The sequence below is a fragment of the Xenopus tropicalis genome, chromosome 7 (genome assembly GCF_000004195.4).
Source record: "Xenopus tropicalis strain Nigerian chromosome 7, UCB_Xtro_10.0, whole genome shotgun sequence".
NCBI classification, from domain to species: domain Eukaryota; kingdom Metazoa; phylum Chordata; class Amphibia; order Anura; family Pipidae; genus Xenopus; species Xenopus tropicalis.
Genome location: NC_030683.2, coordinates 128,179,444 through 128,203,618, shown reverse-complemented (window position 1 = coordinate 128,203,618; position 24,175 = coordinate 128,179,444). Strand labels below are relative to the sequence as shown.

General features: G+C 38.8%; 1 protein-coding gene across 1 annotated transcript in view; it reads left to right on the top strand.

Annotated features, from left to right (window-relative positions):
* Positions 1-24,175, top strand: part of LOC116412020 — a 388,305-nt gene that overhangs the window by 260,738 nt on the left and 103,392 nt on the right. Inside the window, exons 244-262 of the mRNA XM_031905216.1 lie at positions 2,290-2,319; positions 3,015-3,065; positions 5,522-5,545; positions 5,755-5,808; positions 7,432-7,461; positions 10,191-10,244; positions 10,548-10,577; positions 11,722-11,772; positions 12,722-12,745; positions 14,008-14,061; positions 14,201-14,230; positions 16,592-16,645; positions 18,950-18,979; positions 19,319-19,372; positions 20,256-20,279; positions 21,817-21,870; positions 22,483-22,512; positions 23,009-23,062; positions 23,715-23,744. Coding sequence (XP_031761076.1) covers positions 2,290-2,319; positions 3,015-3,065; positions 5,522-5,545; positions 5,755-5,808; positions 7,432-7,461; positions 10,191-10,244; positions 10,548-10,577; positions 11,722-11,772; positions 12,722-12,745; positions 14,008-14,061; positions 14,201-14,230; positions 16,592-16,645; positions 18,950-18,979; positions 19,319-19,372; positions 20,256-20,279; positions 21,817-21,870; positions 22,483-22,512; positions 23,009-23,062; positions 23,715-23,744 — 762 coding nt within the window. The remainder of the gene's footprint in view (positions 1-2,289; positions 2,320-3,014; positions 3,066-5,521; positions 5,546-5,754; positions 5,809-7,431; positions 7,462-10,190; positions 10,245-10,547; positions 10,578-11,721; positions 11,773-12,721; positions 12,746-14,007; positions 14,062-14,200; positions 14,231-16,591; positions 16,646-18,949; positions 18,980-19,318; positions 19,373-20,255; positions 20,280-21,816; positions 21,871-22,482; positions 22,513-23,008; positions 23,063-23,714; positions 23,745-24,175) is intronic.

Genomic DNA, 24,175 nt, shown 5'->3' with positions numbered 1-24,175 from the left:
TTGGGACCAAGGGTATTCCGGATAAGGGGTCTTTCTGTAATTCGCATCTGCTACCTTGAGTCTACTAAAAAAAAATATTTAAACAGTAATTAAACCCAATAGGATTTTTTGGCTCCAATAAGGGGTAATTATATCTTAGTTGGGATCAAGTACAGGTACTGTTTTATTATTACAGAGAAAAGGGAATCATTTAACCATGAAATAAACCCAATAGGGCTGTTCTGCCCCCAATAAGGGGTAATTATATCTTAGTTGGGATCAAGTACAGGTACTGTTTTATTATTACAGAGAAAAGGGAATCATTTAACCATGAAATAAACCCAATAGGGCTGTTCTGCCCCAATAAGGGGTAATTATATCTTAGTTGGGATCAAGTACAGGTACTGTTTTATTATTACAGAGAAAAGGGAATCATTTAAAGGAGAAGGAAAGGCTAAGTCACTTGGGGGTGCCAAAATGTTAGGCACCCCCAAGTGACTTAGATCGCTTACCTTTTACCCCGGGCTGGTGCCCCTGTATGGAGAGAACAGCACCAGCCCGGGGTACCTGCAGCGCTTCCTCCTTCCTTTTCGCTTGCGCGCGCATGCGCATTAGAGTGAAAAGCCGGACTTAAACAAGAAAGTCGGCTTTTCACTGTACTGCGCATGCGCCGGCCGACGGATTTCGCCGGCAGAAGAGAAAGGAAGGAGGAAGCGCTTCCTACAGGTACCCCGGGCTGGTGCTGTTCTCTCCTAACAGGGGCACCAGCCCGGGGTACAAGGTAAGCGATCTAAGTCACTTGGGGGTGCCTAACATTTTGGCACCCCCAAGTGACTTAGCCTTACCTTCTCCTTTAACCATTAAATAAACCCAATAGGGCTGTTCTGCCCCCAATAAGGGGTAATTATATCTTAGTTGGGATCAAATACAGGTACTGTTTTATTATTACAGAGAAAAGGGAATCATTTAACCATTAAATAAACCCAATAGGGCTGTTCTGCCCCCAATAAGGGGTAATTATATCTTAGTTGGGATCAAGTACAGGTACTGTTTTATTATTACAGAGAAAAGGGAATCATTTAACCATGAAATAAACCCAATAGGGCTGTTCTGCCCCAATAAGGGGTAATTATATCTTAGTTGGGATCAAGTACAGGTACGGTTTTATTATTACAGAGAAAAGGGAATCATTTAACCATGAAATAAACCCAATAGGGCTGTTCTGCCCCCAATAAGGGGTAATTATATCTTAGTTGGGATCAAGTACAGGTACTGTTTTATTATTACAGAGAAAAGGGAATCATTTAACCATGAAATAAACCCAATAGGGCTGTTCTGCCCCCAATAAGGGGTAATTATATCTTAGTTGGGATCAAGTACAGGTACTGTTTTATTATTACAGAGAAAAGGGAATCATTTAACCATGAAATAAACCCAATAGGGCTGTTCTGCCCCAATAAGGGGTAATTATATCTTAGTTGGGATCAAGTACAGGTACGGTTTTATTATTACAGAGAAAAGGGAATCATTTAACCATGAAATAAACCCAATAGGGCTGTTCTGCCCCCAATAAGGGGTAATTATATCTTAGTTGGGATCAAGTACAGGTACTGTTTTATTATTACAGAGAAAAGGGAATCATTTAACCATGAAATAAACCCAATAGGGCTGTTCTGCCCCCAATAAGGGGTAATTATATCTTAGTTGGGATCAAGTACAGGTACTGTTTTATTATTACAGAGAAAAGGGAATCATTTAACCATGAAATAAACCCAATAGGGCTGTTCTGCCCCAATAAGGGGTAATTATATCTTAGTTGGGATCAAGTACAGGTACTGTTTTATTATTACAGAGAAAAGGGAATCATTTAACCATGAAATAAACCCAATAGGGCTGTTCTGCCCCCAATAAGGGGTAATTATATCTTAGTTGGGATCAAGTACAGGTACTGTTTTATTATTACAGAGAAAAGGGAATCATTTAACCATTAAATAAACCCAATATGGCTGTTCTGCCCCCAATAAGGGGTAATTATATCTTAGTTGGGATCAAGTACAGGTTCAGTTTTATTTTTACAGAGAAAAAGGAAATCAGTTTTAAAAATCTGAATTACTTGATTAAAATGGAGTCTATGGGAGTCAGGCTTTCCGTAATTCGGAGCTTTCTGGATAATGGGTTTCTTGATAAGGGGTCCAACACCTGTCCCATATTTTAAATAAATATAACATTATATTGTATAAGAGGGTTTAGCATGTTAATTGCAAGTGCTGCTGTTTATCTAATCACCATTTTTTATCACTTTTTCTGTAGGACCTATTGGTCAAATTCCAGGAACAGATGGTAAGATTTACAGTCTTTGTTGTCTTCCAAGAACACCATAGCTAGGATTAGATGCCTAGAGCCATATTTATAAAACTCAAATATGAAAGGAGGATGTATCTAGTAGTGATGCACGGGTCAACAATAAAAATAACCCACCCAAAGCCACCCTAACCAGCCTGTCCTAAACCCTGAAATCCACCCAACCTTGCACCCACCCTTACTTACCTGTGGTGCCCCTAAGATTGTACCTGGAGGGGGCAGGGTGGGGCAGGCAATGGTATATACATACAGGAAATACAGAAGGAGATGGATCCATATGGTTGAGGTCAAGGACAAGGTTCAGGCCACTCTCCAAACCATTTAATAACAGGTTTATAATAGTTGGCACATTGATAAAGCTCACCACTATTATTTTGTACCACCTCAGACCTGAAATAATCCTTTGAAGTCAAGAGGGCAAAGTCAGGGGGCAAAAATTTAACAAAAACATTGACCTAAATAATTTTTTAAAGGTGGCAGCATTCATTACAAATTTTATGTGGAGTTTTCCAAGCACACTAACTCATTTTGCACTAGGATTTTACCCTTTATATAAGATCAGTGCATGGGTTTATTACTATGTGTGATTTTCCAAGGGTAAAGTATAGTGATATATTGTATTTAAATGTCATCATTAAAACTCACGCTAATATCTTTGCTTTTGTGTTCATTAGACTGGATCGTAGAAACAGAGAGTCCAACTATGCCGGTGCCATATGAAGAAAGTGAGTATATACAGTATGGTGACTGGGTTATTCCTCTCTTAAGACAAGATTCATTACGATGACCAAAGATCCCTATAGAGCAGGGATCCCCAACCTTTCTTACTCGTGAGCCACAGTCAAATGTAAAAAGACTTGGGAGCAACACAAGCACCATAAAAGTTAATGGAGGAGCCAAATAAGGGCTAAGATTGGCTATTAGGCAGCCTCTATGCACCCTATCAGCTTACAGGGGCTTTATTTGGTAGGAAATCTTGTTTTTATTCAACCAAAACTTGCCCCCAAGTCAGGAATTCAAAAATAACTCCCTGGTTTGGGGGCACTGAGAGCAACATCCAAGGGGTTGGGGAGCAACATGTTCCCCGAGTCACTGGTTGGGGATCACTGCTATAGAGTACCATCTCCCCCGTATGCCATTGTTTAATAAATAAGCAAACATGATTATCAACATTACATATGCAAAGGTAAAAAAAATTGAATATGAAAAAAGTCTTATTGTACATGTAACATAGTAACATAGTAATATAAGGCTAAAAAAAGACATAGGTCCATCAAGGTTAACCATAATGCCTATATATAACCTGCCTAACTGCTAGTTGATCCAGAGGAAGGCAAAAAACCCGTCAAATCCCTCTCTAATTTGGCAAAAAAATTCCTTCCTGACTCCAAGATGGCAATCGGACCAGTCCCTGGGGCAACTTGTACTGAGAGCTATCTCCCATAACCCTGTATTCCCTCACTTGTACTGAGAGCTATCCCCCCTACCCCTGTATTCCCTCACTTGTACTGAGAGCTATCCCCCCTACCCCTGTATTCCCTCACTTGTACTGAGAGCTATCTCCCCTACCCCTGTATTCCCTCACTTGTACTGAGAGCTATCCCCCATACCCCTGTATTCCCTCACTTGTACTGAGAGCTATCCCCCCTACCCCTATATTCCCTCACTTGTACTGAGAGCTATCTCCCCTACCCCTGTATTCCCTCACTTGTACTGAGAGCTATCCCCCCTACCCCTGTATTCCCTCACTTGTACTGAGAGCTATCTCCCATACCCCTGTATTCCCTCACTTGTACTGAGAGCTATCCCCCATACCCCTGTATTCCCTCACTTGTACTGAGAGCTATCTCCCATACCCCTGTATTCCCTCACTTGTACTGAGAGCTATCCCCCCTACCCCTGTATTCCCTCACTTGTACTGAGAGCTATCTCCCCTACCCCTGTATTCCCTCACTTGTACTGAGAGCTATCCCCCCTACCCCTGTATTCCCTCACTTGTACTGAGAGCTATCCCCCCTACCCCTGTATTCCCTCACTTGTACTGAGAGCTACCTCCCCTACCCCTGTATTCCCTCACTTGTACTGAGAGCTATCTCCCCTACCCCTGTATTCCCTCACTTGTACTGAGAGCTATCTCCCCCTACCCCTGTATTCCCTCACTTGTACTGAGAGCTATCCCCCCTACCCCTGTATTCCCTCACTTGTACTGAGAGCTATCCCCCCTACCCCTGTATTCCCTCACTTGTACTGAGAGCTATCCCCCCTACCCCTGTATTCCCTCACTTGTACTGAGAGCTATCTCCCCTACCCCTGTATTCCCTCACTTGTACTGAGAGCTATCTCCCCTACCCCTGTATTCCCTCACTTGTACTGAGAGCTATCTCTCATACCCCTGTATTCCCTCACTTGTACTGAGAGCTATCCCCCCTACCCCTGTATTCCCTCACTTGTACTGAGAGCTATCTCCCCTACCCCTGTATTCCCTCACTTGTACTGAGAGCTATCTCTCATACCCCTGTATTCCCTCACTTGTACTGAGAGCTATCTCTCATACCCCTGTATTTCCTCACTTGCTAAATACCCATCCAACCCCTCCTTGTACCTATCTACTGTATCAGCCAGTACCACTGATTCGGGGAGTGAATCCCACAACTTCACAGCTCTCACTGTAAAAAATCCAAATATTTAAATGGAACCTCCTTTCTTATAAAAGGAGTGGGTGCCCTTGGGCCAGTTGGAAGGACCTACTGGTAAATAAAGCATTAGAGAGGTTATTATATGATCCCCTTATATATTTATACATAGTTATCATATCCCCCCTTAAGCGCCTCTTCTCCAGTGTAAACAGACCCAACTGGGCCAGCCTTTCCCCATAACTGAGACTTCCCATACCCTTTACCAGCTTAGTTGCCCTTCTCTGGACCCTCTCTAACTCAATAATGTCCCGTTTGAGCATTAGAGACCAAAACTGAACAGCATATTCTAGATGGGGCCTTACCAGCAACTGGGGGAATTACAACTTAGTTCACATCCAATTTAGTTGGGGCCTTTTTAATCAAATATCAAGGACCATAGTCAAAAAGAATCTTGCTTTTTCAAAAAGGCTATACAGGCAAAATATGTAATATTTTAGAGAATATTTAGTAGAAATTGAATTGATCTTGGTTTTTTTTTTTTATAGAACCAGGAGAACCTACCATTACAGGTAATATACGAATTCTATTGATCAGCACAGAATCATCCATTTATAAATAATTTTATATAATGTATTTGTGGCATTTTTACACCAATTGTAGTGCTAAACACAATACATAATAATATGTGAAATTGAATCCCTATACTGTTTGCTAATGTTTATTGCCAATTAGGAGCAAAAGTTGCGTTGTCTTGAAATCTCTTTTTTTCCATGTTTAGCAAACTGGATTATTGAAGTTTCCCATCAAGATCAACCAACCAGATTTAAAGGGAGTAAGTACAATTTACAATGTTATTACAACATACAGTGAATAAAAGGTCTAATTTAGACTTCATGTTAAGGAATTTTTCAGCAAATACAGGGAAGGTATCATTTTTTAAATGGGTCGGATACTAAACGATACAGTAATATCAATTTTATGGTCTGGATCAAATGGGTTACCGTTCTTTGTAAAAACCCTTGGACTGGACCTTGGACTGTATGCATTGTATACTGTCCATTTGACCAAACCTGAAATTATTTAACCCCATGTGTGCATTGCACTAGAACAGTGATCCCCAACCAGTGGCTCACGAGCAACATTTTACTCACCAACACCTTGGCTGTTGCTCCCAGTTTTTGAAGCATAAAGACCATGTGTACTGCCAAACAGAGTCTCCTGTAGTCTGCCCATCCACATGGGGCTACTAAATAACCAATCACATCCCTAGGCAATCACTTTTTTTAATGCTTGCGTTGCTCTCAAACTTTTTTTATATCATAAATGTTGCTCATGGTCAAAAAAGGTTGGGGACCCCTGATCTAGACCTGCCTGTTTTTCAATAAAGCTTATATGTGTCTTTAAGTGCCTGCCCAGGATCCAGTTCAACTGCTCTTTTGGCCTGTACTAAATAGTGATGAGCGAATCTGTTCCGAAAATGTCGTGCGACAAAAAAAATTGTCGCCCGCGGCTATTATTTTGTCACGCGGCTATTGTTTCATCTCCCGCGGCTATTGTTTTGTCGCGCGGCTCTTGTTTCGTCGCCCGCGGCTATTGTTTTGTCGCCCGCGGCTATTATTTAGTCGCCCGCGGCTATTATTTTGTCGCACGGCTATTGTTTCATCGCACGCTGCTATTGTTTCGTCGCACGGCTATTGTTTCGTCGCCCGCGGCTATTGTTTCGTCACGCGGCAATTATTTCATCGCCCGCAGCTATTATTTTGTCGCGCGGCTCTTGTTTCGTCGCGCGGCTCTTGTTTCGTCGCCCGCGGCTATTATTTTGTCGCGCGCTATTGTTTCGTCGCCCGCAGCTATTATTTTGTCGCCCGTGACTATTATTTTTTGACGCCGGCGACAATTTTTGGACGTGCGGCGAATTTTTCGCGAAACAATCCGCCAATGGCGAAATGCGGAAATTCGCCGCGAATCCATGCCTGACGAAACTTTTCGCCCATCACTAGTACTAAATCCTTTATGAACCAGTGACCCCTGAATGTAGAGCCAGGGCCCCAGTCCTACTGCCTAGCTGTATTTAAAGACTATAGTGTAGATCTACCTTTGCTGGTTGCTTAATAATTAGTGCAATCAATTAGTCATGGCACTTATTACTACAAATCTATCCAATTAATGTTTAAATAAAGTTTAATCAATCAATTGATCTTCTTTGAAAGTCTAATCATACTTGATTAAATCCAATGGGAAAAAAAATTGCCCATAGTCTACCATGGCATTCAGTAAGTCAGAACAGTTGAGGGCCTATTTATCAGTTTTCGAGTTTGTGAATTCGAGTTTGTTTTTCTATTTAAAATACACTCGCATATCAAATGGTCGCATATTTAGAAGGAAAACTCATTTGGATAAAAAAAAAACACAAATATCTCAATTTTTTTTAAATGACAATGTCTTCTTTTTTTAGGACCAAAGGCTCCACATCCAAATAGAAAAGGTAATTTATAAAATCAGCAGATTAAATGATTAGATCGCTGTAGTGGAAAATAAGTATTCCTGATATATCCCATGCATGCATGTAATGACTGTTTACTGATTGGCTGAGAGTCTCATCATGTCTAAAATAAACATTTGAAAGGAAGAAAGACACTGGTGGTTGGACAGAAAAGATAGAATAACAGACAGTTGGAGGCTATCAAGGTTGGATAATAGAACATAGAGAAGCAAGACTTAATATTGTATTGTTAGAGATAATATGGGATCTATGGTAAGAGAGAGAACATAATATCTTTTTTCGCTTCTCCATATTCTGAGGTAATTGTTCCTTCATCACTTTTTCCTGTTTTTTTTGCAATTCTCCATTTTTATCTTCTTTACTCTCTTTGCTATTGTCCTCTTTTCTCAAACATTGGATATCATCACAATCTCCATATCTTGAACCTTAGAGAAGCAAGAATTTTTAATATGGTGTTGTTAGAGATAATATGGAATCTATGGTAAGAGAGAGAACATAATATCTTTTTTAACTTTTCCTTATTCTCTCTTTGCTATTGTCCTCTTTTCTTAAACATTTATTATCATCACAATCTCCATATCTTGAATCTTTTCTGGCTTAATTTTGCTTTGGAGAGGACCAAGGTTACATAGGAAAGCAAACAAAAGATTCAAGATATAGAGATTGTGACGATATTCAATGTTTAAGAAAAGAGGACAAAAACAAAGAGAGTAAAGAAGATAAAAATGGAAAATTGCAATAAAAACAGGAAAAAGTGATGAAGGAACAATTAACTCAGAATAAGGAAAAGCTAAAAAGGATATTATGTTTTCTCTCTTACCACAGATCCCATATTATCTCTAACAATACCATATTACATAGTAACATAGTAACATAGTAAGTTGGGTTGAAAAAAGACATACGTCCATCAAGTTCAACCATAATGCCTATATATAACCTGCCTAACTACTAGTTGATCCAGAGGAAGGCAAAAAACCCCATCTGAAGCCTCTCTAATTTGCCTCAGAGGGGAAAAAATTCCTTCCTGACTCCAAGATGGCAATCGGACCAGTCCCTGGATCAACTAGTACTGAGAGCTATCTCCCATAACCCTGTATTCCCTCACTTGCTAAGAATCCATCCAGCCCCTTCTTAAAGTTATATAATGTATCAGCCAGCACGACTGATTCGGGGAGGGAATTCCAGAACTTCACAGCTCTCACTGTAAAAAATCCTTTCCGAATGTTTAAATGGAACCTCCCTTCTTCTAAACGGAGTGGGTGCCCTCGTGTCCGTTGGAAGGACCTACTGGTAAATAAAACATTAGAAAGGTTATTATATGATCCCTTTATATATTTATACATAGTTATCATGTCACCTCTTAAGCGCCTCTTCTCCAGTGTAAACAAACCCAACTGGGCCAGTCTTTCTTCATAACTGAAACTTTCCATACCCTTTACCAGCTTAGTTGCCCTTCTCTGGACCCTCTCTAACTCAGTAATGTCCCGTTTGAGCACTGGAGACCAAAACTGAACAGCATATTCTAGATGGGGCCTTACCAGTGCTCTGTAAAGGGGAAGAATAACCCCCTCCTCCCGTGAATCTATACCCCTTTTAATACAGCTCAAAACCTTGTTTGCCCTTGCAGCTGCTGCCTGGCATTGCTTGCTACAGCCAAGTTTATTATCTACAAGGACTCCAAGCTCCTTCTCCATTATGGATTTGCCTAGTGCAGTCCCATTAAGGGTATACGGGGCTTGCATATTTTTACATCCCAGGTGCATAACCTTACATTTATCCACATTAAATCTCATCTGCCACTTAGCTGCCCAGATTGCCAGTTGGTCAAGATCCTGCTGCAGGGATGTCACATCCTGGATAGAATTGACTGGTCTGCAGAGTTTTGTGTCATCTGCAAACACTGATACATTACTCATAATACCCTCCCCTAAGTCATTTATGAACAAATTAAACAAAAGTGGACCCAGTACAGAACCCTGAGGGACCCCACTGAGAACCTTATTCCAAGTAGAGAATGTGCCATTTACAACCACCCTCTGTACCCGATCCTGTAGCCAGTTTTCTATCCATGTGCAAACGACTTCACTAAGACCAATAGACCTTAGCTTAGAAAGCAGTCGTTTGTGGGGAACGGTATCAAATGCTTTGGCAAAATCCAAATAGATGATATCTACTGCCCCCCCACTGTCCAGCTTCTTACTTACCTCATATTACAAATTCTTGCTTCTCTAAGATTCAAGATATGGAGATTGTGACGATATTAAATGTTTAAGAAAAGAGGACAATAGCAAAGAGAGTAAAGAAGATACAAATAGAGAATTGCAATAAAAACAGGAAAAAGTGATGAAGGAACAATTAACTCAGAATAAGGAAAAGCTAAAAAAGATATTAGAAAAGAAAAATGGAGCAGAAGAGAAGTAGATAAAGGAGCACTGAGACAAAGTAAACAGGAAATGAGACAGTAAAAAGAGAAAAACAAAGAAACAGATGTAAGAGAAGTGTGTATATATGTGCCCTGCTGGTCATTTGGAAGGGTTGAACTTGATGGACTTTGGTCTTATTTCAACCCAAATGAATGATGTAACTACAGTACTGTATGTAAGACTGTCTAGAAATTCTGCATGTAGGAAGCCATGTATAGGGTCAAAAATAGTGTTTTATGACATTCATCCTCTTTTTAAAAATACATTTGTTTGTGTTGCTGTTTTCAGGCGTATGGATTATAACTGTGACACTGCCAACAGGAACCATTGAATATCTAGGAAGTAAGTACTTTTAATACAAGAGAGAACTGCTGGCTAACAGAAATCCTAATCCTGGTTTAATACCCAGGCTGTACTCGACAGTCACTCAAAGGGGTCCCTGTCCCCCTATACATGTGCCTGAGTTTTACATTGGGGTTGGCCGCTGCCAGGTTTGGCCCCATTACAATCTGTAAGAGGCCCCATATTGCAATTCTGGGCTTAGCACTGTACTCGGCATTAGTGATCCCTATTATGTTAAGGATTTTTACATGATTCATGTTCCAACCAGACATTAATATATTCTTTTTCAAACTCATTTTTCAGTACCAAAAGCGCCAGTTCCAGGAACAGATGGTAAGTAAAACAGCCATGTGAATATACAGAAAGACTAACTGAGAGATGGGAAAGTCTACACCTTCCAACACATTATAAGCTGCCAAACTGTATGGTATGATATGAATTAGGTTCAGGAATAATGAATTTTTTGTGCCCGACATTGATTTGCAATGAATTTCCGTATTGGCAAATTGTTTTGCGAAACTTTAGCAAAAGTTCGCTGCGGCAAAAAAATGTTGAATTGGGCGCGGTCGCATTAAAAGAGGTTGTATCAAATTGGCATGGTTGTGTCAAAATGGGTGTGGTCATGTAAAAATGGGTATGATTATGTCAGGGTGGGCGTGACCATGTCAAAATGGGAGCGGTCACATCAAAATAGGCACAGTCACATCAAAAAAGTCACAAGCGACAGCTACGTTTTGCAAATTTTTCACCATTTTGTGAATTTTTTGATAGTTTGGTACATTTTTTGGTGAAGCTAAATGGGACAAATTCGCTCATCACTATTCAGGACATGATGCCTGAAGTATAAGACATGGAAAAAGAAACATTTATTTACCCATTTTAGGTGTGATCACAACATTTTTTTTATTTTATCACCTAAAATCATTTGAAATTTAAGTCTGATGTTTATTAATAATGAAAAGCAAATCTGTCCCCTTTGCTTTGCCGAATAATTTGCAAAACTGCTGAAAAATTTACGAAAACAGAAAAAAATTGTGAAACTGCACAACTTCTTTTAGACTTTTTTTTTATTCTTAAGTCATTATCATCAATGGGTGTTTATTTTCACCGATTTTTATCTGGCAGCACATTTTCATGGGGAAAAAAATTCACCAATGGTGAAATTAGGAATTTTGCCGTAAATCCATGCCTGGGAAAACCTTTGCTCGATATTTATGAATTAAAATAAACATTAAAATTTCGAACAAAAGAATTTTATTACCAATTTTGATGCAATTTAAAAAATAAAGTTGTATCTTTATACTAATTATAGCTTGTTAGATGTTAAAAAGATAAAAAGTCTTCTGAAAACAATTTCATAGTTTTATTTCAAGTGTAAATATTGTCAGTATTTAATCGTTTGATGTTGAATGTACAGAATGGTGCGTAGATTTCAAAACTTAATGACCTGATCTGAACTGTGACTTTTTTTTGTTAGAATGGATAATAGAAACAGAAAAGCCAACATTACCAGAGCTGTATGAACCAGGTAAGGTCATGTGACCATAAGCTTTTTAAAGAGTAAATATAGATTGTTACCCTAACATAAGGAACTCTAGTATAACCCACAGGCAGAGTCCCAAGCTGTGCAGTATCCCCTCTTTATAAGGGAGTAGCTGAAAAACCACCAAATCAAAGTCAACGTAGCTCTCGATATCTATCAAAATCTCTGTAAATATCAGTAATTTACACAATTTCAGGATGGGCTGCCCCAGAAGGTGTTTACCTTCTTACCATGACAAAAATAGGATAATAATAATTGTAATAGTCATATTTGTTTTGCATAAGAACATTTAGGGGCACATGTACTAAGCAATTATGAGATAAAGTTGGATTTTTTTCTTATAATTTTGATATTTTCAAGTGGGTTTTCACCAGAATTTGATTTTTTCGTTATTATTCCGCGAAAAAATCGTGTTTTTCCAAAAATAACTCCAATGATTTTTGATGATTAATGTTTAGTTAACTTTTTTTGTAAAATAAAAATTCGACAGTTTGATCTGTCAAGTCCTATGGAAGCTTAGAATAGTCAGTGACAGCCTGGCCTTGACACATTTTCAAGGACAAGTTAACCCCCTCATTGGAAACGAACTTCCGTTTAAACTCAAATTTTTCAAGAATGCTTTCAACTCGAAAAATTTGGGATTTTCTAACGTAAACTCAAAATTTTTGTTTGAAAGATTCAAGCAGTAGTGTCACATTTGATAAATACAGCAATGATCGAGTTTAATTCGATTTTATACCATGTCAAGTTTATATAAGAAGAGAAATAAACACATTTTAGTAAATGTGCCCTTAAGTATAGATAAAATAAAATATACAATTCGTCAGTAAAACTATTTTTTAATATCAAAATGCAAAAAATTATGCCATGTAAAGACTTGAATTTTCTTGTAAATTGTTTGTTTTTCATACATAATCACAATTTATTTTTACAGAACCTGGAACACCTACACCTACAGGTAATTTGTCAAGTTTGATCACCTGGGTTATTAAAACAGAAAATCAATGATATTTTGTTGAGCATTAATGAGAATTACCCCTCAGAAATTTCATATTTGACATTGTATTTCCCATGTTAGAGCAAGTCAGGGAGTGTTAGAGCAAAGTGCTGCCGCTCATTTCTAACCCTCCATAAAGCAGAATAACATTCAGATACTCAGAGTAGTCAAACATAAGCTAAAAGTCAAGAGGTATATTTATAAATGTGTCACAACTTTATAATAGTGAAACCACCCTTTTTGCTGAAAAATTTGCAAATCAAGAAAAAAAAATTTGAAAAAAAATTATGAAATTTTGCAGAAATTTCCCCAAATGCATTGGAGTCAAACAATGGTTTTCCTGCTGTTTTTTTCTGAACAAAAATATTAATTCTAATAATGTTTTTTCTGTTTTTCTGACATTTTTTCTCTGGAACAAAAACTGAATTTTATTTGCCATTGGTGTTTTTTCCCAAACAAAAAAGAAAAGCATTTTTGAAACGACATCACTAAGCTCTGATTATAACTGATGACATCACTACTCACCATTTATAAGGATATAATTTACAGTTTGTTCCCATAGGGAAATCTCCAAGCTGTATATTATACATAAATAAAGTACACATTTAGGGGCACATTTACTAACCCACGAATCTGAATTGGAAAAATTCCGATTGGAAAACGAACATTTTGCGACTTTTTCGTATTTTTTGAGATTTTTTTGGCGCCTTTACGACTTTTCGGAAATTGTCGCGAGTTTTTCATAGCCATTACGATTCACTCGTATCTTGTCACGACTTTTTCGTATTGAGCGCTCGTAAGCGGCGGCGAAACTTTCAGACTTTCATGATTTTGGAAGCCTCCCATAGGACTCAATGGCACCCTGCAGCTCCAACCTGGCCCAAGAAAAGTCACCATACTGAAGCTTGAATGTATCCGAATCTTTCGTACTCGGCGCGAAAGCTGCAAAAAAGTTGCGACTTTTCGTGCAAGTTTTAACGCTACGAAAAAAGCGCAACATTTTGCGCAACTTTCGGAATGGCTACGAAAAAGTCGCGACAATTTTCCGAAAAATCGCAAAATACCTATCATTACGAAAAAAACGCAATCGGACGCATTCGGCCCGTTCATGGGTTAGTAAATGTGCCCCTTAGGGTTGTATGTTTTTTGTGTTTACATAATATGTTACATTGCACTGATATTTGGATTTTTTAATCACTTTTGTATCTGTTCTTTTTGTTTAGGAGATTGGATCATACAGTTGGGAAGCTCTGGTCAACCAACAACATTTAAAGGGAGTAAGTATAAAAAACATTTACATTACAGCAGTAGCTGAGAATTAGATGTTGGCATACTTGGCCTTTGATTTTGGCATACCTGTGAATATCACAAACCCACCCTGTAATAGCGTTTAATTTGTTTGCCTTATCTTTATAGGACCTAAAGTTCCTATTCCTGGAAAAAGAGGTAATTTAACCATGTGACTATTGGAAAATGTTTAACTTCAATTATCTGTATTCTGAAAGTTTTGTTGACAAATCATTTATTTATCTGAATAAAATAGGGATGCACCGAACCCAGTTTTTCGGATTCGGCCGAACCCCCGGAACCCATCATAAGGGATTCGGCCGAATACTAAACCGAATTCTAATTATTAGGATTTGGAATGGTTAAGGGGCTGATTCATCAAAGTACGAGTTTGAATCCCGAAATGGGTAAAATTCGGATTAGATACAATAATTTCTGATGATCGGAAATGTCACAAAAATGCTAACGAAAAAGACGTATTAGTCACAATAATATCGTATCGGCAATCCGAAAGTCACAAAATTTTCATATCCGGACGATTGTAAACAGCGGGAAAACCTTTCTGACTTTGAACCTTCAGTGCATGATTTTGGAAGCCTCCCATAGGACTCAATGGCACTCTGCAGCTCCAACCTGGCCCAAGGAAAGTCTCCCATAGGGCTCAATGGCACTCTGCAGCTCCAACCCGGCCCAAGGAAAGTCTCCCATAGGGCTCAGTGGCACTCTGCAGCTCCAACCCGGCCCAAGGAAAGTCTCCCATAGGGCTCAATGGCACTCTGCAGCTCCAACCCGGCCCAAGGAAAGTCTCCCATAGGGCTCAATGGCACCCTGCAGCTCCAACCCGGCCCAAGGAAAGTCTCCCATAGGGCTCAATGGCACTCTGCAGCTCCAACCCGGCCCAAGGAAAGTCTCCCATAGGGCTCAATGGCACTCTGCAGCTCCAACCCGGCCCAAGGAAAGCCTCCCATAGGGCTCAATGGCACTCTGCAGCTCCAACCCGGCCCAAGGAAAGTCTCCCATAGGGCTCAATGGCACTCTGCAGCTCCAACCCGGCCCAAGGAAAGCCTCCCATAGGGCTCAATGGCACTCTGCAGCTCCAACCCGGCCCAAGGAAAGTCTCCCATAGGGCTCAATGGCACTCTGCCGCTCCAACCCGGCCCAAGGAAAGTCTCCCATAGGGCTCAATGGCACTCTGCAGCTCCAACCCGGCCCAAGGAAAGCCTCCCATAGGGCTCAATGGCACTCTGCAGCTCCAACCCGGCCCAAGGAAAGCCTCCCATAGGGCTCAATGGCACTCTGCAGCTCCAACCCGGCCCAAGGAAAGTCTCCCATAGGGCTCAATGGCACTCTGCAGCTCCAACCCGGCCCAAGGAAAGCCTCCCATAGGGCTCAATGGCACTCTGCAGCTCCAACCCGGCCCAAGGAAAGCCTCCCATAGGGCTCAATGGCACTCTGCAGCTCCAACCCGGCCCAAGGAAAGTCTCCCATAGGGCTCAATGGCACCCTGCAGCTCCAACCCGGCTCAAGGAAAGTCTCCCATAGGGCTCAATGGCACTCTGCAGCTCCAACCCGGCCCAAGGAAAGTCTCCCATAGGGCTCAATGGCACTCTGCAGCTCCAACCCGGCCCAAGGAAAGCCTCCCATAGGGCTCAATGGCACTCTGCAGCTCCAACCCGGCCCAAGGAAAGTCTCCCATAGGGCTCAATGGCACTCTGCAGCTCCAACCCGGCCCAAGGAAAGTCTCCCATAGGGCTCAATGGCTCTCTGCAGCTCCAACCCGGCCCAAGGAAAGTCTCCCATAGGGCTCAATGGCACTCTGCAGCTCCAACCCGGCCCAAGGAAAGTCTCCCATAGGGCTCAATGGCACTCTGCAGCTCCAACCCGGCCCAAGGAAAGTCTCCCATAGGGCTCAATGGCACTCTGCAGCTCCAACCCGGCCCAAGGAAAGTCTCCCATAGGGCTCAATGGCACTCTGCAGCTCCAACCCGGCCCAAGGAAAGTCTCCCATAGGGCTCAATGGCACTCTGCAGCTCCAACCCGGCCCAAGGAAAGTCTCCCATAGGGCTCAATGGCACTCTGCAGCTCCAACCCGGCCCAAGGAAAGTCACGATACCCAAGCTTGAATGAATCCAAAACTTTCCTACTCATTGCAACACTACGATTTTGTCGCTTAAGTTTTGACGAACAGTATGAAAAAGTTGCACAAATTAGCAAAAAAATCGGCAAAAATACGCACAGTTCGAAAACTTCGGAGGTAATTGTACTTTGATAAATGGATCCCTTACTGTCCACTTCCGTGTTCACGCAGTAACATTTAACCCTTCCAAATCCTAATTAGCACATGCTAATTAGGATTCAGATTCGGTTCAGCCAGGACAAACCGAATAACAAACCGTATCCTGGATTTGTTACATCCCTAGAATATAACCACCAGTGGTCTTATCTGCACACAAATAATATATTTTAAGCCCTAATAAAGTAAGGGAAATGTTTGCTTACTGTATATCTTCTTCTTCCTAGGAAAATGGATTGTAGATGTTACAACACCATCAGGAAAATTGGAATTTGAAGGAAGTGAGTATAAATAATGTATGTGGCAGAGCACAATACAGGTATAGGACCCGTTATCCATAATGCTCGGGACCAAGGGTATTCCAGATAAGGGGTAATTTGGATCTCCATACCTTAAGTCTACTAAAAAATCAATAAAACATTAACTAAACCCAATAGGATTGTTTTGCCCCCAATAAGGGGTAATTATATCTTAGTTGGGATCAAGTACAGGTACTGTTTTATTATTACAGAGAAAAGGGAATCATTTAACCATGAAATAAACCCAATAGGGCTGTTCTGCCCCAATAAGGGGTAATTATATCTTAGTTGGGATCAAGTACAGGTACTGTTTTATTATTACAGAGAAAAGGGAATCATTTAACCATGAAATAAACCCAATAGGGCTGTTCTGCCCCAATAAGGGGTAATTATATCTTAGTTGGGATCAAGTACAGGTACTGTTTTATTATTACAGAGAAAAGGGAATCATTTAACCATTAAATAAACCCAATAGGGCTGGTTTGCCCCAATAAGGGGTAATTATATCTTAGTTGGGATCAAGTACAGGTACTGTTTTATTATTACAGAGAAAAGGGAATCATTTAACCATTAAATAAACCCAATAGGGCTGTTCTGCCCCCAATAAGGGGTAATTATATCTTAGTTGGGATCAAGTACAGGTACTGTTTTATTATTACAGAGAAAAGGGAATCATTTAACCATGAAATAAACCCAATAGGGCTGTTCTGCCCCAATAAGGGGTAATTATATCTTAGTTGGGATCAAGTACAGGTACTGTTACATTATTACAGAGAAAAGGGAATCATTTAACCATTAAATAAACCCAATAGGGCTGTTCTGCCCCAATAAGGGGTAATTATATCTTAGTTGGGATCAAGTACAGGTACTGTTTTATTATTACAGAGAAAAGGGAATCATTTAACCATTAAATAAACCCAATAGGGCTGTTCTGCCCCAATAAGGGGTAATTATATCTTAGTTGGGATCAAGTACATGTACTGTTTTATCATTACAGAGAAAAGGGAATCATTTAACCATTAAATAAACCCAATAGGGCTGTTCTGCCCCCAATAAGGGGTAATTATATCTTAGTTGGGATCAAGTACAGGTACTGTTTTATTATTACAGAGAAAAGGGAATCATTTAACCATTAAATAAACCCAATAGGGCTGTTCTGCCCCCAATAAGGGGTAATTATATCTTAGTTGGGATCAAGTACAGGTACTGTTTTATTATTACAGAGAAAAGAGAATCATTTAACCATGAAATAAACCCAATAGGGCTGTTCTGCCCCAATAAGGGGTAATTATATCTTAGTTGGGATCAAGTACAGGTACTGTTTTATTATTACAGAGAAAAGGGAATCATTTAACCATTAAATAAACCCAATAGGGCTGTTCTGCCCCAATAAGGGGTAATTATATCTTAGTTGGGATCAAGTACAGATACTGTTTTATTATTACAGAGAAAAGGGAATCATTTAACCATTAAATAAACCCAATAGGGCTGTTCTGCCCCAATAAGGGGTAATTATATCTTAGTTGGGATCAAGTACAGGTACTGTTTTATCATTACAGAGAAAAGGGAATCATTTAACCATTAAATAAACCCAATAGGACTGTTCTGCCCCCAATAAGGGGTAATTATATCTTAGTTGGGATCAAGTACAGGTACTGTTTTATTATTACAGAGAAAAGGGAATCATGTAACCATGAAATAAACCCAATAGGGCTGTTCTGCCCCAATAAGGGGTAATTATATCTTAGTTGGGATCAAGTACAGGTACTGTTTTATTATTAGAGAGAAAAGGGAATCATTTAACCATTAAATAAACCCAATAGGGCTGTTCTGCCCCCAATAAGGGGTAATTATATCTTAGTTGGGATCAAGTACAGGTACTGTTTTATTATTACAGAGAAAAGGGAAATCATTTAACCATGAAATAAACCCAATAGGGCTGTTCTGCCCCCAATAAGGGGTAATTATATCTTAGTTGGGATCAAGTACAGGTACTGTTTTCTTATTACAGAGAAAAGGGAATCATTTCTAATTATTTTATTAAAATGGTATCAATGGGAGATGACCTTCCCATAATTCTGAGCTTTCTGGATAATGAGTTTTCACATAACAGATCCCATTCCTGTATCTTTAAAAAGAGGTTTGCTTTTCTGTTTTAAAAATATCTGTTTAAATGATTTTAAAGCACAATCATTTTTTTCTAGTCGAAAAAAGTATAACAAAAAATATATTTATACATGTCAAATGATGTGCGTTATTGCTATAACTTTTTTTCTTCAATTTTAGAACCTAAAGCTCCAATTACAGGAACAGATGGTAAGTTTGACTTTTATCCAGTTAGAGAGAAGTCATAGGGTTAAATGAATCCAAGTGTTTGAAATATTGGATTTAGCACCGAATGTATCATGCTGCATAAGTAAATATTCGGCCCCCTTTTCACTGATATATTTGCCCCACTTCCCATAGTTGTAAACGGCATTAGGAATATTTGTTAATGCTATAAGGGCAATTACTGAAATTGGTTGGGGGCGAATTATTAATTATTAATATAAAATCTAGAATATATTATGCTCATTATGCTTAACTGATGTATATACTATCTATATGTATGGTCCACGTGACAAAGTGTCCCTTTGTTTTTTAATTTTTTTTTAGGAGATTGGACTGTTGAATCAGAGCCATCATCTATGCCTGTCCCCTATGTAGAGAGTGAGTACTTACATAGAATGTTGTCAAAACCCTTGGACAATAAACACAGAGACATTAATATCAGTCAGTTCTCAATGGGGTTGCACATCTAGCCCTGCATGGAGTTGCTTCTATGGTATGTCCACAGGTTGCTTCTATGGTAGTTTGAAGAGTACTGTATATACTCGAGTATAAGCCTTGTTTTTCAGCACCCAAAATGTGCTGAAAAAAGTCACCCTCGGCTTATACTCGAGTCGGGTGCCATGGGTCCCTCCAGACTAGCACCCTCTGTCCTTTGTGTGCAAATTAGGCCCCCCCGCAACCAGACCCTCCAGTGCCCTGGCCTAGGCTCCCACTAGCAATACTTATTCCCCCTTACATCTCCTCCGGGACTGGGTCTGCTGCCAGTTCGCCAATGTGCAATGAGCGTGGGGTAGTATTGACCCTCTTCTCCGCTTACAGAGCTAGTTACTGTTTTTCTTTGAAATAAATATTGAAAAACATATACCCCACTGATGCCTCAATTAATGTCATTTTATTGGTATTTATTTTGATTGAAACTTAGCAGTAGCGGCTGCAGTTCCCACCCTAGGCTTATACTCGAGTCAATAAATTTTTCCAGTTTTCTTAGGTAAAATTAGGTACCTCGGCTTATATTCGGGTCGGCTTATACTCGAGTATATACGGTAACTATAGTCCACCCCCCCCAACAGTCTGAGGGACCGTGAACTTACCCCCTGTTTAAAAAGTTTGAGGTGTATTGTTGCCTCAAGTGTAGCAATAAGAATAAGCTGATTGTAAAAGTAAAACATAACAATTTCAAATACCTACGAATGTGTAAATGTATCTGTAACCATTGAACTATCCTATACTATAATTTTTTTCTGTTTGTTTGTTTTTCAAGCACCCGAAAATCCACTTCCAAAAGGTAATTTATAAATGTCAAAGATACAGTATTTTAGGGCAGATTGTTTATGTATACATAAGAAATTACCAGAATTTTTGGTAATCACAAAACAAAAATGGTGGTAATTTGTTAGCCAGTGGGAAAAAACAATTAAAAAATAAATACGAAAGTATTGATACCTATGATATATATATTAGCTAACAATAGGAATACATTAAAAACAAATAACAGTACATCATGTTTATTAGGGTGGGGGGGTAAATAGTACAGCGGTCTGGATTTAGTCAGGTAACATAGGGGCTCATTTACAAACCATCGATTTTTTTATTTTAAGCTCAATTTGAATTTGTTTAAAAAAAAGTTGCAAAGAAAAAAGCTGCAAATTTCCCGAGATTTACTATGCGTTTAAACAGCTAAAAATCTGAATCCGACAATTCACCAGATTAAACTTGCCGAGTTCATACAGAAACCAATGGCCCCAAAGGCCCCTTCCCTTTCCTAGAATCCTCTCTTTTGTCTCGAAGCTTTATAGATTTCGCTGGGTTTTGTCAGAAAATCACCACTTTTTCAAATTTTTGCAACGCCAATTGTTCGCAGTGATACTTTGAAAAAGTCGAGTTATTTATGACTTTTCTTGCAGCAACTTGTCCATGCTACTTTTTTAAAGTAAATATTAGACATTCGGGAAATCAAGTTTAGTCAAATTTGAAAATTCAAAAAAATTAGAAACTATGGAATTTTAGTAAATCTGCCCCATAGTGTGACATGAAACTTTTATTCAGTTAGAGAGAAATCATAGGGTTAAATTGATATACGTTTTTAATATATTGGATTTAGCACCCAATGTGTAGTACTGCATAAGTAAATATACGGCCCCCTATTCACTGATAAATTTGCCCCACTTCCCATAGTTGTAGACGGCATTAAAAATAGTTGTTAGTGCTATAAGGACAAATTTTCCAAGATTTGCTATGCGTTTAAACAGTTAAAAATCCAAATCCGACAATTCGCCTAATTTCACTGAGTTTTGTCAGAAAATCTCGACTTTTTCAAATTGCTGCGGTGACAATTGTCGAGTTATTTACAACTTTCCTTGCAGCAACTTGTCCATTCTACTTTTTAAGTAAATATTAGACATTCGGGAAATCGAGTTTAGTCAAATTTGAAAAATCAAAAAAATTAGAAACTATAGAGTAAATCTGCCCCTATAGTGTGACATGAAACCTGACAACAAATTAAGGCCCTGTCTTAATGTGTTAAATAACTCCATACATTTGAATTCATAGATCTTTCTCATTTGTTTTCAAAATGGAAAGTCACCATACCGAAGCTTGAATGAATAACGAAACTTTCCTACTCGTTGTGACAAATACGATTTTGTCGCTAAGTACGAAAAAGTTGCGCAAATTATCAAAAATATCGCAGAAAATACACAAAAGTTGTAAACTTCAGACAAAAATACGAATTTGACCTGTCGTACTTTAATGAATGTGCCCCCATGTGTTGCTTAACTGCATCAACATCTAATTTTGTACGTCTTTTTTTTTCTCTTTTTTAGGAGAATGGATCACTGAATTAGCAACTCCAGATCACCCAACTAAATTTATTGGAAGTCAGTATATAAAGTCTATTTGATATTAAAATATTTAGAAATGCTAATAGCGCAGCACAAAAACAAAAAGTTGAATGTTGTATTATTTGTTGAAATGATTAACAAAAAGTCAATGAAGAAACCCATGTTGTCTTGGCTGTGGCCTAGCATGTATGTGTGCCTTGGCTTGTTTGTGTGCACCGTGAATCCTATGATCCCAGGGGGCGGCCCTTAATTCTTAAAATGGCAGTTTTCGATTTAGCAAAAATTGCATGAAAAAAATACAACAAAACTGTTCTTCCCCTAAAGTACAATTCCTCAAGCTCTAAACTCACATTTTTATTAATCTGCCCCAATGTGTTAGTAATTATTCCTCTGGGATGACTGGAAATATCTCCATTTGCTTATTTAACCGCAATATATCTATAAAAATGCCCGTTGACATCAATTCGCTTTTTCAGCGGTTTCACAATTTTTGCAAAATGGGACAGATTCACTCATCACTAATGGTTCATTTTAATACAAACATGTGATCAAATTACTGAGGAATTTGAGATATATAATATTTCTAGTTATCAAGTCTTCTACAATCCTGAAGAATTCAAAATTGTTTTTTATTGTTTTTGTTTGTAGAACCTGTGGCTCCACTTCCTGGAAAAAAAGGTGATAAATATTCCAATGATCACTTTACTTAAGCTCCACCTTATACATATGTAAATAGTATAAAAAAATATCTAATTGCCTTTTATTTTTTATCTCAACTTTAATGTAATATATATAGTAGCTATGTGTTCAGTAGGGATGCGCGAATCCAGGATTCGCTTCGGTATTCGGCCTTTTTTGGCAGGATTCAGACAAATCCACGGTCCTGGCCGAACCGAATCTGAATCCAAAAAATCACGTGACTTTTTGTCATATAAACACAGAAGTTGAAAATTTTTCACGACGTTTAACCCTTCCAAAACCTAATTAGCATTTGGATTCAGTTCGGTATTTGGCCGAATCTTTTATGAAGGATTTGGGGGTTAGGCAGAATCCAAAAAAGTGGATTTGGTGCATTCTTAATATTCAGCACTATAATTATCACATATTATGTGTTTGTGGTTTAAGCTGTGACTTGCATTATGTAATAGCACAAATCATTTTTTGGTATTTGTAGACGTATGGCTTATAAGAGTGACTCAGCCTACTGGAACAGAGGAGTATGAAGGAAGTGAGTATATACAATCACTTTTATAGGTTAGAATTTATCTTTAAACAGATGAAAGCTACCTAAACATAGGCAGACATGTTCAGTCATTGAGCTGGCCAATGATTGGACCACATAGGGCTCTAGTGTACAGCTTGTCTGAGTTAATAATCAATATTAGGGGCCGATTTACTAATCCACGAACGAATCGAAAGCATCCAAATGCGGTTTTTATCATAATGATTGGTATTTTGCGATTTTTTCGTTGCCTTCGCGACTTTTTCACAAATTGTCGCGACTTTTTTTTAGCCGTTACGACTTGCGTGAATTGTCGCGATTTTTTCGTAGCCGTCGCGAAAAAATCGGAAAGGTTTGCCCGCCGTTTACTAGCGCTCAATACGAAAAAGTTGCAACAATTCGTGCAAGTCGTAACGGCTACGAAAAAGTCACGACGGCGACGAAAAAAATCGCAAAAAATACGAAAAAGTAGCAAAATGTTTGTTTCCAATCCGATTTTTTTTCTATTCGGGATTCGGATTCGTGGATCAGCCCCTTAGTCTTTGCATAACCAACTTCAATTACGCTTAATAACATTTTAACAGGATTCAAATCTTAATAAAACAAATAGAGGTTTTTATTTAATTATTTATACAATAATTTATTTTTTGCCCTTTAGAACCAACAGAGCCAATTGCAGGGACAGAAGGTAAGAGGAATGTTCAGCTGTTTTATCACAAGTAAACTAATAGTTATAAATTAACAAAGACAGAGGCTTATGTTTGAAATGTAATAAAATATAAATACTTAGGGGCCCATTTACTAACCATCAGAATTTTATTTTTCTGGAATTGGATTTTTAGTGCAAAAAGTCAAGTCCAAGATTTACTATGGGGCCCATTTACTAAACAATTTTCAGATAAATTTGTATTTTTTCTAATTTATAGAACATTTCATGAATGTATGCAAAATTTCTGTTAAAATTCCACCAGTTTCTTGTGGTTTTCGGTAAATTTCCACGAGAAAATCCTATTTTGCACAAAGAATAGTATACTAACATTTCAGAAATTCATTAACACTTTGGTTACACTTTCATCGGGACTATATTTTCACCAACTTTGATCTGTCGAGTGCCATCGA